This window comes from Pteropus alecto, unplaced genomic scaffold, assembly GCF_000325575.1.
Source record: "Pteropus alecto unplaced genomic scaffold, ASM32557v1 scaffold65, whole genome shotgun sequence".
NCBI lineage: Eukaryota > Metazoa > Chordata > Mammalia > Chiroptera > Pteropodidae > Pteropus > Pteropus alecto.
The window spans coordinates 68,672-86,795 of NW_006439191.1; the positions used below are offsets into that span (position 1 = coordinate 68,672).

General features: G+C 37.3%; 1 protein-coding gene and 1 pseudogene across 1 annotated transcript in view; both read right to left on the bottom strand.

Moving 5' to 3' along the window:
• The window catches only part of DNAH14 (dynein axonemal heavy chain 14), a 150,563-nt gene that overhangs the window by 66,311 nt on the left and 66,128 nt on the right, over positions 1 to 18,124 (bottom strand). The window contains exons 23-32 of the mRNA XM_006916239.1: positions 16,205 to 16,309; positions 15,998 to 16,116; positions 15,176 to 15,251; positions 8,454 to 8,737; positions 5,596 to 5,827; positions 4,798 to 4,851; positions 3,207 to 3,352; positions 1,764 to 1,832; positions 946 to 1,132; positions 51 to 127 (exon numbers count right to left, since the gene is read on the bottom strand). Coding sequence (XP_006916301.1) covers positions 51 to 127; positions 946 to 1,132; positions 1,764 to 1,832; positions 3,207 to 3,352; positions 4,798 to 4,851; positions 5,596 to 5,827; positions 8,454 to 8,737; positions 15,176 to 15,251; positions 15,998 to 16,116; positions 16,205 to 16,309 — 1,349 coding nt within the window. The remainder of the gene's footprint in view (positions 1 to 50; positions 128 to 945; positions 1,133 to 1,763; positions 1,833 to 3,206; positions 3,353 to 4,797; positions 4,852 to 5,595; positions 5,828 to 8,453; positions 8,738 to 15,175; positions 15,252 to 15,997; positions 16,117 to 16,204; positions 16,310 to 18,124) is intronic.
• LOC112483279 lies at positions 16,566 to 16,684 on the bottom strand (annotated as a pseudogene).

The following is an 18,124-nucleotide window of genomic DNA, read 5'->3' on the forward strand; positions in this document are numbered from 1 at the left end:
CCCAGTGTTATATAACTCCCTTTGACCTAACAACTAAAAATTCAACTGACCATTTAAATTTCTGTTTCTTCTTTCCAGCCATTATTATAATTGTCTTCAGTGACCTCAGGCCAAAATCATAATGATCCTATCAAAAATTAAAATATTTGAATTATTAAGTTTCTGAAGAAAAAATGAATTAATTTGGCAATAAATGCAAAGAGTATACAGTTAAATCACAAATCAACTATGCTACGAAGAGAAACGGTAATGTGGATCGAAGAAACCCTCAATTTTGCCTCTAATGCTCTCACTTCTCTCTGAAACTGGAGCTCTTAAAAGTCTCTTTCTTAAAGGACAATGGATAACTATTAAAGGTATTAAAAACTATCACTATCTAAATTACATTTTCTCTGACATAGAGAGATGAATTGAAAAAAAATCTTGTAAAGAGGAACACTTTGAAAATAATGCGGTTAGCTGTCCTAACTATTTTGGGTTACAAACAAATACTCATTAAGCCGGCATATCGTGGAACAATAATTTTCAAATTGTGGTACTACTCAGATCAGCCACATCAGGAACACCTGAGATCTGGTTAGAACTATAAATTCTCTAACCCTACCCCAGACAATTAGAAAGCTGGTGGTAAGGTCCAAATATTTGTGTTTTAACGAGTCCTCCAAATTATTTTGATGCACGATAAAGTCTGAAAACCACTGCTCTAAATGTTAACTTCCTCATCTATAATTTAAAATATCAGATACTCAATCACTCTCCCCAAATCTTAGAGGAAAGGTGTGAAGCCTTGTCCGACTTTACCTATTACCTTACATCCAAATGGGGATATGGACTTGATGTGCTGTTGGGATTCTAAATTCATTATTTTCCCAGGTCATTCCTGGACCAATATCAGAAAAGTTTTATATAACTAATTACCTTTATTTGAGAAAAGCGGTTCATTACCTGTTGCGAGAGCTGTTTGCTAGCCAATTCGTAAGTGTTAACTAGCTTTCTGGAGAGTGATTTTGCAGATTTGAAACCAACTGAAAACAGGATTATTTCAGCAATCATTTGATAATGGGGAGTCATCATTGCCACTGGGCGAAATAGAGATTTTAAGTTATCTGGGAGTTCTACTCGACCTTCATTTCTTAAAGAGGAGAAGAAAAACAGACAAACAAAACACCGCTTTTCAGTTTTTAAATGAGGTACCACACAGTACAACTATACCCCCAAAACTCTATTGGCTTTCTATGTGATCTTTGTCTGAAAACAAGTTTCTAAGATAATTTCTATTGTACTTTTCATCTCGCAAAGCTTCTCAGTTTACGATCTTTTCTTCCTGTGCCTCCTCCTCTGATTCACCTCACAAGAGTTCCCTCTGATGTCCCGGACCAGGACCATCGTTAACATTCTAGAAACGCTATTTATGGAACCTGCCCAGGCTCCAGTCCTATAGTGACGATCGTCCTCTTCCTTCTGCTACTCTCATCAGCTTTTCTGTGTCCATTTTGTGACAAACTGCTGATCTTTTCCTTTCTCTCTGGCTATTCATGACGTGAAAACATCCCTTGTTCAGAAGTGTAATGCGAGATTGTCCATATGGATGAGAGAAGGGTTGTAGCTATTTATAAATGATGTGAGTAGTGGAGGGGTTCAGAGGGATGGTGGTGGAGGGTAAATGAGAGATATACGATGTCAGACAACGCCATCTATGGTTAAGATTCAAGAAAAGTATTTTGTCCCATGTCCACCCCTACTGTAGATTAACTGATACTTACTCATAATTAATGGTGACAAATACTGCACAAGACATGTTAATACGAATTTCTTTTCCTTCCAATACAAACCTACGAGACATTACAGTATTCGTCACTAGGAGAATTGTTTTCTCAAGGCCAAAGTATGTTAAAACTACAACTGAGGTGGGAACTTTTCTAAGGCCGTGTTACATTAAAATCCAAATAGAGTATGCTGGGACAAAACAATGGTAAGAGGAGAGAAAAAGCATATCTTAAGCCAAACTTGTGAGCCCTGCAGGGATTCCGATTTATTTGATCTTTTGTTCAATCAGAGCCAATGTTACGAGGGGCCTGAGGCTGGAAGGGACACATCTGAATGACATACACAGGAAAAAGAACCTGAGGGGACCCTTGGGACAAAGAACTCTGCCTGGATGACACAGTGAAACACGGAATGGCCACGCCATAGAGCTTCTGCTTCAGCGTGGAGCACAGCCTGCCCCTTATTCCCCAATTATACAATGTTGAGAACAATGTGATATAGAACCCTTCACATGGACACCAGTGACAGAGACAATGGAGAGAAACCATCGAGTGATTCCATGGACAGCTGACACCAGCAAGGGCGGTCAAACAGGGAAGGAGACATGAGTGGAACAGAACCAGAGGACAGAACTGTGGGAAACTCTGCAGAGGCTGAAGAACTGGTGGCATGTGGGTTACTGGGGCCCCCACTTCTACCCACAGACCTGTGAGGCCTCGTAACATTGGCTCTGATTGAACAAAATCCTCGAGAATACAGCTAGACATGAGGGTCCATTAGCTTGAGTTAGAAACATTAGATTGCAAAAGAAATATCAGAAATATCAAACTGGAATAGAAATTTTAAAGGCTACAAATCCAATTATGCCCGTAAAGTAAATCACCTGAGTTTCTGAATTTATCTGAAGAGAAAAAAGTTTTTGTTTGGATTCGTAAACGTTAGTAATTCTAACATACAAATACTGTTATTATAAGATTTTTCAATTAAAGTCTAATAATTCAGAGTAATGGGATTAAGAGGGAGTTTCAGGTGTGTGGCCAGTATAATTTTGTTTTTTTAAAAAAAAATATAGAATTCTAGGAAAAAACTTTGGTTTCTTCAAATGAAATATCATGAGATGAAAAGGTACCAAGAGAATCGAAACTCAAAATGAAATCAGAATATATTTGCATCATTGTCCCGGTAGTTCAGGAGGTTGTTCCAAGCTTGGGCAAGTTTGGATACCTCTGAGTTGGCACGAAAGTTAGTTATACATTTTTTCTATTATTTGCCAAACAAAAGAAACTTCTAGATAAGTGCCATCCCTCTTGGTCTGTGCTTAGAACCCTACCACCCGCACTTAAACACTGAGTGTAGAAAAAACACTTACTAATAATGAACTAAACAGTAAATGTAGATCAAATCTGCAGTCCAAAGGTATGAATGTATTCAACAAGTACCTGACCGAATAGCTGTCTTTTGCGGCCTTAATTGTCAGGATCTGTGAGGCAATCGCTGACAGAACTTGCACGTCAATTTGATTGAATTCATCAAAACAACACCATGCTCCTGACTGAACTAGTCCAAAGAAGAATTTTCCTATTATCTTAAAAAAAAAAAGAAAAAAAAATTACTAAAATTAAAACGTAGGTGAAATTTTTACTGGGACATTAATTTCTGCATGTTTTTCCCCAACCAAACACTGTTTTCATGTTGAAAGCTACTCAAACTCCTGCACGGTTCAACTACTCTCTGTCTCTCATAAAAGTCTAAACATGCAGTAGCAAACTTTCATGCTCACGGGGTTCATCAAGGTAGGGCCGCAGCTTATATTTTCACGGTTCTGCGTGCCCCTGGTTTGTAAATGCTGGCAGCTAAAACAAAACAACAAAACAAACAAAAACCGTCGTCAGGCCAAACGGCCAAACAGGGCAGTTGTGGACTGAATACTGGCTGAGAAACACCGGAACTCAATGAGGAGCGTTAGTTAGGTGTGGGAGGGAAGGGAGAGGGGATGAGAGAGCGAGAAAGAGCCCCTCAGACCCCAGAACAGAAACTGGCTCCTCCCTCTGGCTGCAGGAATCAGAATTTGTCTTTATTTAAAATTCTGATATTTTGTTTATCATGGTTTTTTTTTTTTTTTGGCATTAATTTTGATTCTAAAATAATATTGCATTAAAAGTATTATTTATCTCGATTGCTAGGTTTTTTGGTTCCCCTCAAGTTTTGCTCAGCAGGCCAGAGCCCCACTCGCCACACCGGACCTCTAGTCCACTGTGCCCTACTGGAAAGTAGTTTCCTTTCAGAGAAAAAAAGGCGAGTTTTAGGAATAATAATTTAATCAGCGTATTTATGTTCATTGATTTTTTAATGTGCTAAATAAGCACAAATTAGACATGCAGGATCTCTGAGATAACGTGCTTTGAATTGCAAATAAAATGACAGCAATCAAATGTAGAAGACTGGGACTCGACGTACAAAACAAAATAAAGTGGAGGGTTTTGAAACCGAGTAAATTTGTGACAGGCACTGAGGTACATGAAATTTTAATAAATATTTCAGATTGTTTTGAGATATGTCTTAGGTTATGTGCAACCACAACAAAATAAGGCTGACATATGAAAGTGTAATCATCTATACATACTGACTCAAATTTTTGTGTTAATCGCAATAGACTCATTGTTCCTAATGGACCTTTTTAGTGAATTTAAGTATAGAGTTTGAACTTATAAATTTATATGAATAAAGTAGTACTCTTAATTTTTTTTATATATTCAGGTTCCACATTAGATTTTGTTTAGAAAGATATTCTGTCAAGAAATTTGAAAACCAGTCTTAAGAAGTAGTTCAATCAAATAAAAGCAAATTATATAATGTTTGAAGTTTATATTACATTCTAAGTTTCTATTCTATTATTTTAAAATAATTAATAGCATTTACAGTTCTATTAATACTTAATGTCTCTCTAAGACATTTTGTTTATTCTTTCAAACCTCAATGAATTTTTCTTTTATGTGTGCAATATTCTGAGTACATACAAATAATCTTTACCTTATAATCCAAATCCTCAAAACAGTTAAATACCACGCAATGTTTGCCTAAGGACTGGGAAACAAAAATATTATTTTATTATATTTCTTGAATTATGACACAAAATATTAATGTTAAACTTCTAGAGTAATAAAATATCTTTATTCTTTTGAGGAAAGTTTTGCAATTTAAGATGAATTACATGCCAAATATAGAAATTCAAAAAACAATATAGTAGAAATGCAAATATACAGTTATGGTTCAGTTTATTTGTACATGGAACATTAAGGTTGTTTTTAAAAACATCAATGAATAAAAACAAAAACCGAGAAGAAAAAACATTTAGTGGTGTCATAAACTGTATCCTTTGCTTTCATCAGTTACTTCTGTCTGCCGGTCTGTCTGTCTGTCTGTCTGTCTGTCTGTCTCTCTCTCTCTGTCACACACACACACACACATGCACACACACACACACACACACACTCTCAGCTATTAATCACAAAGACTAGGTGAAAGTCTGTGTATGAGGCTCAGAATACGGGAAGGGGAAGGGGGAGGGAGACGAAACTACCACTCATCTGTCAGTCGGTTAGTATAGTGGTATCTAAGTAAATACAAAGCGTATGTTGGCTTCACTGAGATCCCAAGTCCCAGCACGTAACAGGCATTCCAAAATTAATTTATGAATTGTACGAATTAATAAATGTGCTAGTTATACGTTATGAACATCCTAACAGCACAAATGGTGTAAATTTCAGGTACCGTTAAAGCTGGCGTGACTTAAAAAAAAGTTTTTCTTCTGAATATAAAACCACTTACTTTTGCTAGGTCTTTGACACTCTCGGTTTTCCCGGTACCCGCTGGACCACAGGGGCAGCCTCCTAGATTCAAGTGCAGCGCTCCAGTGAGAGTCAGCCAGCATCTGTTAGTGAGAGGCGTGATAACCAGTCGTGGGGTACAGCCCAAGTACTCGTAGCCATAAGTGAAACTGGCATTTCCTTGAGATACGTAGCACAACTTCTGTTTTTCATTCCATTTATATTGCAGATGTCTGAAAACAATATTTTAAATGCTCATATTATTGGGGCAAAATTACTTTTAGTTTTTTTTTTTTTTCAAATGCGGTTTACACCTTTTTACTTTGTGCATCCATCAACAAATTATTGTATTTTTATTGTCACTACTTTTGTTTTTTCACCGTATTAATAGTTGTACTAAGAAATATAACTATTTATAAGTGATTTACCCGCCACCATTACAACATTACAGACTTCCGTATTTAACGATATATTTATTTTATCAGTGACATTTATAGTTTTATGTTTTCTTGTTACCAATTCGCATCCTTTTGTTTCAGCCTGAAGAAAACCCTTTAACGTTTCTTGTCAAGCTAGGCTAGTGGTGATAAATTTTTTCAGTTTTTGCTTGTCTGGAAAACTCTATCTCTTATTCAATTATGAAGGACAGTTCTGCCAAGTAGAGTGGCTTGTTTGGCAGTTTTTTCTTTCCGTACTTTGTATGTATCATGCCTTTAGGGCCTGCCTCATGGCAAAGTTTCTGCCGAAAAATCTGCCGAATGTCTTATGGGGGTTCCCTCGTACATAACAAGTCGTTTTTCTCTCTCTGCTTTTAAGGTTCTCTCCCTGTCTTTCCCATTTGACAATTTAAACGTAACGTGCCTTGGCGTGGATCTTTTTACATTCATCTTATTTGGAACTCTGAACTTCCTAGATGTGGATGTATCTTTCTCCATGTTAGAGGAGTTTTCAGCCATTATTTCTTTGAATAAACTTTCTCCAAACCGCCCCCCGCCCCGGGCACTATTTTCTTCGTCTTCCTCTTTTGGATCCCCTATGATATGAATATTCATCCACCTGATGGTGTTCTATCATCACTCCTTTCTATTCCTTTTCTTTTTGCAACTCTGATTGAACTCACTGCTCTGTCTGTTGATTGTTTATTCTACTTCATCTAGTCGGCTGTTGATCCCCAGCAATTATTTTATGATTCGGGTCTTAAATCGTTATTTAAATAGAATGTCAATTTCCAGAGCTTTAGTCTATTATTCTTCCTTTACAACAGAGGTTCCCAAACTTCCTTGGTTTACTATACCTGTAGTATGTCAGTGATTTTTCATGATTACTTTAGGCTGAAAGAAATATCTCCTAGTATCTTTTATTAATGTTTCGATCTAAAGAAGTTTAATAAATATTTTTATCTTCATGAAATAGTAGCTTGTCTAAAAAAAATTACACAAATACATTGAAGAAAAACATTTTCGTTTCATTCTTAAATAACCAGAGTTACTCATGGGATGTGTGTGCCTGTTGTGCACAGCGCAACTTCTCAGATCTTGGAATCAGGTTGAATACAACCGATCTTGTTTCCTGTACGATGTTAGTTTTCATTCGATGCTTCCTCTCTATCAGGGCGACAGTCAAAAACCCAGCTTTACGATGATAAGAAGTCACTGAAAGGTTGCGGCGTGATCTAAAGTTAAAATTGTGAATTACCTGACGCTCCCAGTTTGCTTGGTGTCTGACAGATGTGTATCCCTGTGAGTCCCTCAAAAATCTAAAATATTTTGCAGCGCCCTGTGAGGTCCCTGGGGGTGGCCTTGGCATACAGTTTGGGAACTGTCGCCCTGGAATCACCACACACTCAAATAGTCTTATTAGAATTTTCTTTTTTTTTTTTAGTTTACTTTTCTATATGTGCTCTTCTACTTTTCATTTTCACTTTCAAAGAGAGTTCATAGAAAGTAATGACGACACACTAAACTTTTTGTAGGGCGATGGTTTATAAACAGGGCACATTTCTTTGGCAGTTAAGAATGTATACATTTGTACTTTTACAGTAAAACAAATGTGAATATATATCGAATATGAAATAGTCAGGTAGAATGTACCTGCGTGGTTTCAGCCAAATATGGAAGCTGCTTTCTACTCCGTTTTCCCTAGAGTTTAAAGGAAATGGTCATATCTAAAATCAAGAAATGTATGCTAATGTAGAATTTCTTAAAAATTAGCTTTTCTTGAGAATCAATGACTTTATGCGGGCAGGACAGTTGTTATTCTATAAACAGAGGAAACCTTAGAAAAAAATTCAGAAGTTTGAAACTTCATTTATTATACTTATTATCTACAATAAACTTCATTTGTTATAGGAATCTTATACTTCATCTCTTCTCAAATAGAGACTGAGTGGCTCTATTTTTCTATAGTTTCCTACTTGGACATGAAGTACTACAGATGTACAAATACACAGTAATTGACTCTAGGTAGGTGGAAGGGGATTCTGAGTTAGAGAATTGGCTGGAAATGTTCTCTGTTTCCAGAACTGACAGCACACATTGGAAAGAAGGGGCTTAAGGTAGAGCTTTGCTCTCTACCCATTGAAAAACTGCCCTCTGGCTGAATAGCGAAAGGGAAAATGCAACTATCTCTGAGAAGACAGTCAGCCCAGGAAGGTAAAGCAGAAAGAAGTTACAAAGAAGATGAGAGAAAGAAGAAAGCACTGGAATATGGTGCTCGAACTGGCACGATCCGCTTAGAATTTCTATAAATCCTAGAAAATTAAAGTTCAGATTTGACAAAGTTTACGATAGAGAATTAATGTACGCAGAGAGGGTAAGTGAGAAAGTATTTTATGGAGAGTAACAATTGACATCTACCTACCTTGTCCACTCGAAATCCTCTGCATTGAAAATATTTTTAAGTAGTAAATCTCTCACTATATCTCTGCAGTGGACACAGAGGGAAAGCAATGCCCCAAGGACAGTTTTCGTTCGCGAGTTATTCGTGTCCAGCCCTACCATCTCTGCAACCTCTTCTAGACGGCGTATCGTATCGGCATGGACTTTTTCCAACTGTTCTCTTGGATGAGAACTCACAAAACTTTTGACACAATCGTTATAAAACATGATCTGGCTCTGAAAAAGTGAGATATAAACATGATCATCGAAGCATCAATTTTGTAAATGAAAACAGATGTTTTCCCGAAGTATACGTAGTGTGTGTACGTGTGTGAGTGCGTTTGTGTGTGTGTGAAAGAGAGAGCTTACAAATTTGTATGTATTTGAGAGTTAGAGATTAAATTCGGATTGATGCTTGTGGGGGCTTTATTCGTTAATAAGTGGAAATATATTTATCAGCAATATTTCTACTTCGTACATGTTGTATACTTAACGCACCATCACTAGGCTAAGTAATAACTTAGGGACAGTCATAACGGTAGAAAACTCCAAGATGAAATCAGTACTGTTTCCTCAGTTGAAGTCAGAAGTACTCTCTCTAGAATATATTAAGTCTATAATCATAGTTTTCAGGTACTTTATGTAACTTGTTATTTGATCTATCTCTTAAAGTTAATGGAGGGGGGGATGCCAAGAGGCTTGTAGGTTATCTGAGTGGGCCCAATGTAATCACATGGACCCCTAAAATTGGAGACCTTTTTCTGCCTGTTAGCAGACGGAGATATGACTATAGAGAATGGTCAGAGAGATGCAACACAGCTAGCTTCGAAGATAATGGAAGCCAAGCCAAGAAACACCAGTGGCCTCCAGAAGCTGGAAAAGACAAGGAAACGGTGTCTTCCCAAGAGGCCCCAGAAAGGACCGCAGCCCTGCTGACACCCTGATTTTAGGCTCGTGATACTGCGTTGGCCTCCTAACCTAGCAAACGTTAAGATACTAAATTGCGTTGTTTTAAGTAACGAGGTTTGTAGTAACTTTTTAATGACAGCAGTAGAAAAATAATAGTGTAATACGGTGATGTCTTTAGGAAAGTAAGATTTTCATTCGACATTATTATGAAAAATTTCAAACTATGGAAAAGTTGAAGGAATTATAAAATGAATACACATATACCCATCACTTGTATTCTACAATTAACTTTTTGCTATATATACTTTATCACATATCTATCTATCCGTCTGTCTATCTTATTTCTTAATGCATTTCAAATAAGCTACACATACCAATACGCTTCGTAATGACTTAATTCTAAACCTCTGCTTTTTCGGCAGGGTGTTTGTGTTTGTACAGTTAAGTACTTACACAGCAAAGCAGCATGTACTTACCACAACGAGCACCACTTGTCCTGGGTGAGACACCGCCCACAGAGAAAAAGTTTGGTGGTTCCAGTCTTCAACTCCTTGGCTTACAAATCTAAAAAATAAAAAATTATTTATATTATTTATACCTCATCATTGATTGTGGCCATTTAATGATCTGGCATGACAGTATCACAGGGGAACTTATCTTTAGGATCTCCGATTTTTTTGTTGTCCTAATTTAGGTATATGTATGGGACCAAATAGCATTAATAGAGCCTTGATTTGCGCATAATGCATATTCTTTAAATTCCTTTTAAATATCATCTGCACTTTTCCGATGATGCTATTGAATCTCTGGGATGGAAAAAACTATATTAAACTAGGAGATGATATGTGTTAGCTTGGAATGGTAAAATCAGTATTTAAAATAATTTCTACAATATTGAGTACTAAGCTGAAACCGCCAGATAAATTTTAATGATAAAGTCCTGCATTTAGCTTTAAAAATTATAATGGAGAAAACAGGATTTATGAAAAATATTCAGACATTTTTATTTAAGACCAAATTAATGTGTGTCAACTGTATACGTTTTAATATCATTTTGGTGGCTTTTTTTCATACAGAAGTTGTAAGCATCTGTATAGGCAAATCGATCAACCTTTCCCTTTACATTGTATCACTGATATGTTTTAGAAATTCTGAACACTAAATTTCCTTTATTTTCCTCTAATATGTAAATGGCTTCTTTTTTTTAACTTATCAATCTGAAATTTATTTAGAATTTATTTGAATATTTAAAGCAAATTTCGATTCTTTCCATTTTTGCTGTAGTTGCAAATGCTATCTATCTTCTTTATCATTGCCACTGAGAATAAATGTTTATAATAATGTTTTATATATTTGAAATCAGTATCAGTGAGAAATGTATCTTCATCAATTAAAATGACCTTTTATTTAATGCATTTCTTTTGTTGTTGTTGCTGTACCATAAAATATCTTTACTACTTTCATTTCATAACTTTTTTATTTCCTTGTTTCATCTCTCAAAACAATATATAGTTACATTTCTCTTGACAGAATCTTTAGATCGGTTACTTAAGATTTTATTCTACACTTACATTAATATTTATGAACTTTATTTTGGGCTTTGTTATTTAGTTCTTTGCTATTTTGATCCTTATTCTTTTTCTGTTTATATTCATACAAATGCACACATCCACACAAGGACACTATATATTTTTTACTTCCTTCAGGGTTTGGGAAATATTTATTCTGATTTTGTATAGTTTATATCAGGAGAGAGTGCATCAAGATTTGTTTTCATCCTGAACCATATTCCTTCAAATGATAGAAATATATGAATATATATATGTATATATATGGAATTAGAAAATAAGAAAGTGTGTGCCAGGGCATCAAAAACTTGAAAAATTTCTATCAGATGGAAAGCAAATTGGGATGGAATTATAGAGCAGAGAAACCAAAGAGCACTCCTATCTACTTTCACAGACAAAGAGGGAGCACGGGTAGGCCTTGAGGATAATTAGGAGAGCTTTCTGATAGGAAAACCAGAGTGCCTCTGCTTCTCCCTACATCCTCTGCCCCACACGGAGCACTGAAAGCCATTCAGATGGAAAATTCAGAGAAGGGTCCAGTGAGGTCTCCTGGCTGGAATGTCTGGGGCTACAGAGAGAAGTAGAGCAGGGCCAGGAATGACTCCATGTACCCTGAAGCACTACAAGAAAGAAAGGGAGGGAGGGAAGTAGAGAGAGAAGAAGGAAGGAAACAAAGGAAGTCCACCCTGGTATTTCTCCGTAAGAAGTGGGATGTTCGAAACAGCGCTGGCACCGGAGAAGCAGTGATGTGTCACAGGTGGTTTGTAACCTCCGGGAGAAGCGGAGAGGGATCTCTACGCGCGAACAGGAAAGCTACTCATGGACCAAGTCCTGCACGCTCCCACCTGCTCAGTGGCAATCCCGGAGGTAGGCTGCTGTCATCGGAAACTCAACCTTATTTACAGAAGAGGGAATCCCCAGTACAAATATGAACAGACAATCAAGAGTGACCGACGCTCTAGGAAAACTAATACCATGAAAAAGAGCAGAAATCCGCACCGACAGAAAAAGTAAAACGAGGGAGCCACGTTAACGAGGGAGAGCGAAAAAATCCTGAAAACAGTGACTTTACTCCATCAATTCTGAGACACAATTTAACCTCTCTGAAACTAGATGCACCTTACGGCTGATGGTGTCTGATGGCCCCTCAGCCAGGGAAAAGACGTTGACTTAGGACTATGAAAATCTTCAGTCGACACTTCCTGATAAGATAAAATACTGCCAAAGTTGTGTTAAATTTGATGACATAAAAATATATCTCCAAACAGAATAGTGCAAGTTTGTACCCAGAGGCCAGGAAAAGGCTTCTAGGTAAAAGAAACTACTTTTGAATATTGAATAATGTGTTATTATTACCATTTTGGCTGAATTGCATAATGACCATTTGTGAAAATAAAAATGATTTTCCCCAAAACCCAGTGTAGAGGGGCAGATCCTGCTTTGTTCTGTCCACCAATCTTAAACTATTAAATCCTGATCGTTACCCAATCTTGATCAAACACCCACATTGAAAGACCTGCCTTAAACCGACTTCAAAATCCCAGTAAATATTCCAATCGTATGCTCCCTCCTCTGAGGCACTCGCCCTTACTCACTAAACTCAGCTTTGTCTTATAAACAGATTATCTGGTGATATTTGGGGGAGCTAGTGTTCAATAAGTTGAATTTGAATTTGGAATTAATTCTATTCTCAGCCGAACTAGCATACAAATATGAGGGCAAAATAAAAATATTGGCCACCCACCGATGCTTCCTGGAAAAATTACTTGCAGATGTATCCAGCAAAATGAAAGTGATTTTTAAAATGTGAGACCTATAAAAACAGTAATGAACAAAACCCAAATAACCCAAAAAACTACTAAGCGTAGATAGTTGTTGATCCGTAATAAATACAGCGATTCGGAATAACATCCTAAATGATTATGACATGAAAGAGGTGATGGGAGGGGATTTTGATGTGATACATGTTCTTTCGGGATAAGCTGGAAATGTTTTATTAAGTGTGTTAAAATTTTAAAAGTAGTCACAAGATCAAAGAAAATGTTTATAACTTTGGCAGAGCTACACCAAAAGAGGTGAAGAAACTCAATCTTAACGACGCTGAGTGACAAACAAAAACAACAACAAAAAACCCCAAAGCCCATTTGTTAGAAAACATACAGAACAATGGTAGGCATGAGTCCAAATGTGAGCGTCATCAAAATAAATGCTGAAAGGCCGTGTTATCAGTCGGCAGGAGACAGCACATTCAAAGGGTTAGTGGGCGAGAGCTCAAGACGAAGGCAGGGTTAAGGGAGCCGACAGGGATGGCGAACACCAGCGTGTAGCAACAGGGGGCAGTGATACCGCCCCAAGGCCCAAAGGGGCAAGGGGAGCAGCGTCACTGAACCCGGTGACGGCTGGAGGTGTTGGAAAGGTGCCCCCTGTCAAGAGCTGTGGCTTCGGGTAAAGGAGCACAGGTTCTGCTAAAACCAGCGAGGCAGAAACGAAGCCTCACATTTGCCCCACGCAACTGGAAGCTACGAGGCGAAGGAATCAGGTTACCCCGTCGGCGGGCATGAGCACCCCGCATATACACCACACGGAAAAGGGCACAGAACGACCTTCGGGGCACACAGACTAACCGGCACTGACCGCAAACACAGAGATCTTGGTAAACGTCCAACAAAATAGAAGCAAAAATTAACGTCTATTTTTTATATTTGACTCAAGAAACGTTAACAGGACACAGAAATATTAAAAATAACATTGTGATATCATGTTCTAATTATTTCCTGATGGTTATAGAAAGGCTATTGGTCTTGAAGTTTTAAAATCTGTATTTATTAATACTCTCCTGAATGCCAACACAAGGTTTCTAGGCATGGAAACTGGTATGATATGTTAGTTATTAATGTTAAACAAATAGCATTTAATAAAAAATATAGACTGGTATAAGTACTGATGTTTTGACGAAAGGTATACTCTACTAAGGTTTCTGTATAACAATATAGCATCAAAGTATATGATGTTAGAAATAAGGGTTCGAAATAAAAAAAGAAATTGACAAATTCACAAAAAAGTAGGAAATGTCTATATAGTTTCCTATAAATAAAGTAGACCAAAAAATGAATGAGAAAATCAAGGAAAGTTCACATAAGGAAATCTATTAACATAATTCAGGATAGCCACGAATTGAAGGTGAAACTGTATATGAGTTTCTCAATAGATTCAGAAAAATCATTTAATGCACTTAAACATCCTTTATTAAAAACTTTGCAAACTAGGAATAGAATAAAACTCTGCTTTGACAAGGGGTGTATTCCAGAAACCTAAGCATCATAACAAATGGTGAAACATTAGAAGCTTTCGCAATAAAATTAGGGACAAAAGAAGGATGCTCACTGTAACTTCTTTTTAAAAATGTACAAAATTTGTCAACCTAAACAACATGAAAAGAGAATGATGTTTTTTAAAGAATTGTAAAAAATCCCAGAGCGGTCATGGAACATCTGTCTCTAAAATGCCCAGATGCACTTTTGAGGGTTCCTTGCCTACAGAAGCAACTGCCTCACATATAAGTACATCTTGTACTTATCACATCACCCCAAGTGTAAGGATTGGAGCAAAGGAAAGCCACCATGGTTACTCATGTAAACAAAAAATAATCTGCCCTAGAAACCTTGTGTTGGCATTCAGGAGAGTATTAATAAATACAGATTTTAAAACTTCAAGACCCATAGCCTTTCTGTAACCATCAGTAAATAATGAGAAATGTAAATGACTATTCTAGTCAAATTAGATTTAAAAGTTCACATTCTGAGGCAGGTTCTTTCTTCACTCTAAACAAATAGCAATGATAGATTAAAATATAAGTAGGAGAACATTAAAAAGACAGTAATGAATTCCCGGAAGCAGAAGTGGGACAGAAACGCGAGGCAGTGAAGTGGGCGGGGACTGGAGGCTTACTGGGCACTTGGTCTTTTAAAGCAGGCAGATCAGCCGGTTTTCAGATACGTCTGAATCACGCAGCACACAAAAACGCAATATTGTCCATGGTTACACGCTCGACCTGACAGTTACGCTGTAACAATGATCATTTTGCCATCGCGTGTTATCAAAACCCATGCCATGAAGGACTTTTACTTCATATATTTCTGTGGATACTTACCGCTTAGATTAGTAGAAAACCAAGTTAAAAATATATGTATATGTACATAAAAATTTTAGGATTTGAACATTGTACTTACTTTGTCAGCATATCAAACATGCTTTTCTCTACATTTACCAGCCACTGTTCTACAGCACTTCTTACGCGAATTTTCCTATAATTTTTCAAAAATAATAGATGAAGAATTATTTTTATTAATGTTTCATTCCTTTGATCAACCTGTAGACTACATTTTCTACACCTAACATTCATGGACCAAAGAACTATAATTCTGTGATATCTTTTGGTTTTCCGAGATCTTAATGGAAAAAACTATGCAGAAAACATATCACCTAGCTTTAGGAAATTCCGACATCAAAACTATGAATTTACAAAATTAAGAGTTTCCATTAAATATGAATTTACAAAATAGATAAATTATATTACAAAACTTTTTTTTAAAATTATTATTATTTCTCATTGGATCTTTGAAATAGTAAGCCTAGGTGAGGATCGAGTTAAGAGAAGGAGTGGTACAGCATTTTTTAAATTCATTCACATCAGGAGCTACATTCCAAAAATGAGGAAGCCCATGCCAGGCTGGCGAACTAGACCAGTGTAATGGGAGGCCCTAGCTGGCAGCCATTCCTGACAAGACCGGTCAGTTGGAGCAACAGCGGAAGTAGCACCTATAACCCGAAGCGAATAGCAAATTTCCTTCCTATCAATGTTTAAATAATAAACCTCGTGTTGGCTTTCAGGATAATATTAATATAGATATAAAATTCTGCATGAGTACATTATCTTTGAAGAAATGGTTTACTTAGCAAATTTCCATGAAATATCAGAAATTTCCAAGCAGAGGTTTTACATAAAGTTTTACAAGGTCTAAATGCTTAGTTTGTAACATAAACATTGTACTTTGGCAGCACGAGAGTCTCCCCTTCCGCAGATATGAGCATTATTACGGTAGGAGGGCCGATTTCTTCTTTCCATATCAATAATTGTTTTATATTTTCAAAACATTTCACAAGATGAGGCTGTGGACCAGAAACAGATGTCAATAACTTTCTGTCAATAACAGTCTGACTTGGTTGGGAAATAATATTGCTGAGTGAAGAATATTACCTGTACAGACTCAGGATTTCTGCTCTCCGCTAGAATGTCAAGAAGTTCAGCATTGCTAAGAAAGTAAAATCTTGGAAAAATCGTTCTTTTAATTTCCAGGTAGTCCTGTCCAGAACCAAAAGAAGTGCAATTCAGAATACGTTGAATCGTGATATGAATCACATCCTACATTTACATGCAAAAGCCACAATATTAAAGTTGCAGTATACACAGCAGCATCAGTCAAAATAACAGCCCATGCTCAGCGAAAGCTACACTTAAATTGCTAAAAGGAACTTTTATTTTTTTTTTAGGCAAGGCGACCCTTGGTTGACCTCACAGATTGCAAGGACCTTGTCAGCTTACAAGCCCTTATTTTTTAAGCCTACAGCACCTGGTGTTCCTAGGTGGTCTCCCATCCAAGTACTAACCAGGCACAACCCTGCTTAGCTTCTGAGATCAGACGGGATTGGGCTTGTTCAGGGTGGCATGGCCGTAGACTAAAAGAGACTTTTAATAAAAGAAAAGCTAAAACAAATGAAAATCAAAACAAAAAATAAAGACAAAAGATCCCATCCGCGCACACACATGTATGCACAGACACACACGTTATTGTATTATTGATCATTAATAAAACACTGTATTTTGGCATAATTTACCTGCTCTCTCTGCTCCCAAATTTCTGTTCTTTTTATTTCCCTATCCTCTTCGACAATGAGTTGCCATTTCAGCAGGTCACCTCACATTCTACTGGACAGAGAATTCCTGTATTTCACCCCTCCCCACAACTTAGCTGCATTCATACCGGTTTTAACTCTTGTTCTTCTTTTCAGAAGAGATGCCTACCCACTTATGCCAGGTTAAGCTATTCTTGCTTTATTTATTATTTTCCTGTATCTTCAATCTCTCCTTCGCAATAGGCTTCCCTCTTGAATTTCATTAAAAATATAAGAAACCCTCTCTCTCCCTTTGTTCTTCTCTAGCTACTGTCTACTTACCCACCTTCTCTTTGCAAAGTTCTTGAAAACGGAGTCTATAAACTCAGAACCTTTACTTACTCATCTCTCAATTATCCTCACGCTCTGCCATTCATGTACGTGATACTTCCACAGCTGTTGACTTCTGGGATTTCATTCTGTTTTTCTTCATCTCTTAGCCTCTTATCGTTTGCCTTCGAGATCTCTCTTCACCCCCCACACTTTAATGGTGGCATCTCTCGAGTTCCATTCTCATCACTCTTCCTACCCATTTGCTTTTCTACTTGATACATACCCAACCTGCTCTTTCACTCAGACCACTTCCCTCTGCCCCCAATCTACAGATTCAACTGCCAATTGAAGATGTTCACTTGATCATCTCATAAGTACTAGAATTTATTCAATAGATATGAAACTTCTTCCCATGCGAGCCTCCTCCTCTTCTACTTCCTGTCTCTGGAGTGTGATCAGCTTTCACTTTGTTGGTCAAGCCAGAAATCTAGGCAGAATCCTGGCCCTTTTTCTTTTGTCCTCTGTTTACCTATTTGAAGCTCCTGGTGCCACCTTCTTTCATCCTCATCATGGTCTTATTTTCGTCCCCCGGTATTTCTAGTCTTTTAACTAGTTTCTTTGTATTTATTCTCACTGCCCCCAATATACTCTATGCTTCCTTCTGGGGAGATATTTCTAAATTAAATAATTTCACTCTCCTGTTTAAGATCCTTCAGTGGCTACACAATAAAGTCAAAATTCATCGTGATATTTAAGGCCTTTCCTTATCTGTCTCCTGCTTACCTGGAGAATCTCATCTCTCAACGCTTTCCTATGTGCAATCCATGTTCCATGGTATCGCCTCGTTTTCAACTCCAGAATGTGCCATACTTGCTGACAGTTCCACATCTGTACTTCCTTTGCCCAGGATGCTCTTCCCACCCACCCACCCACACCCGGACTCTTTTACCTG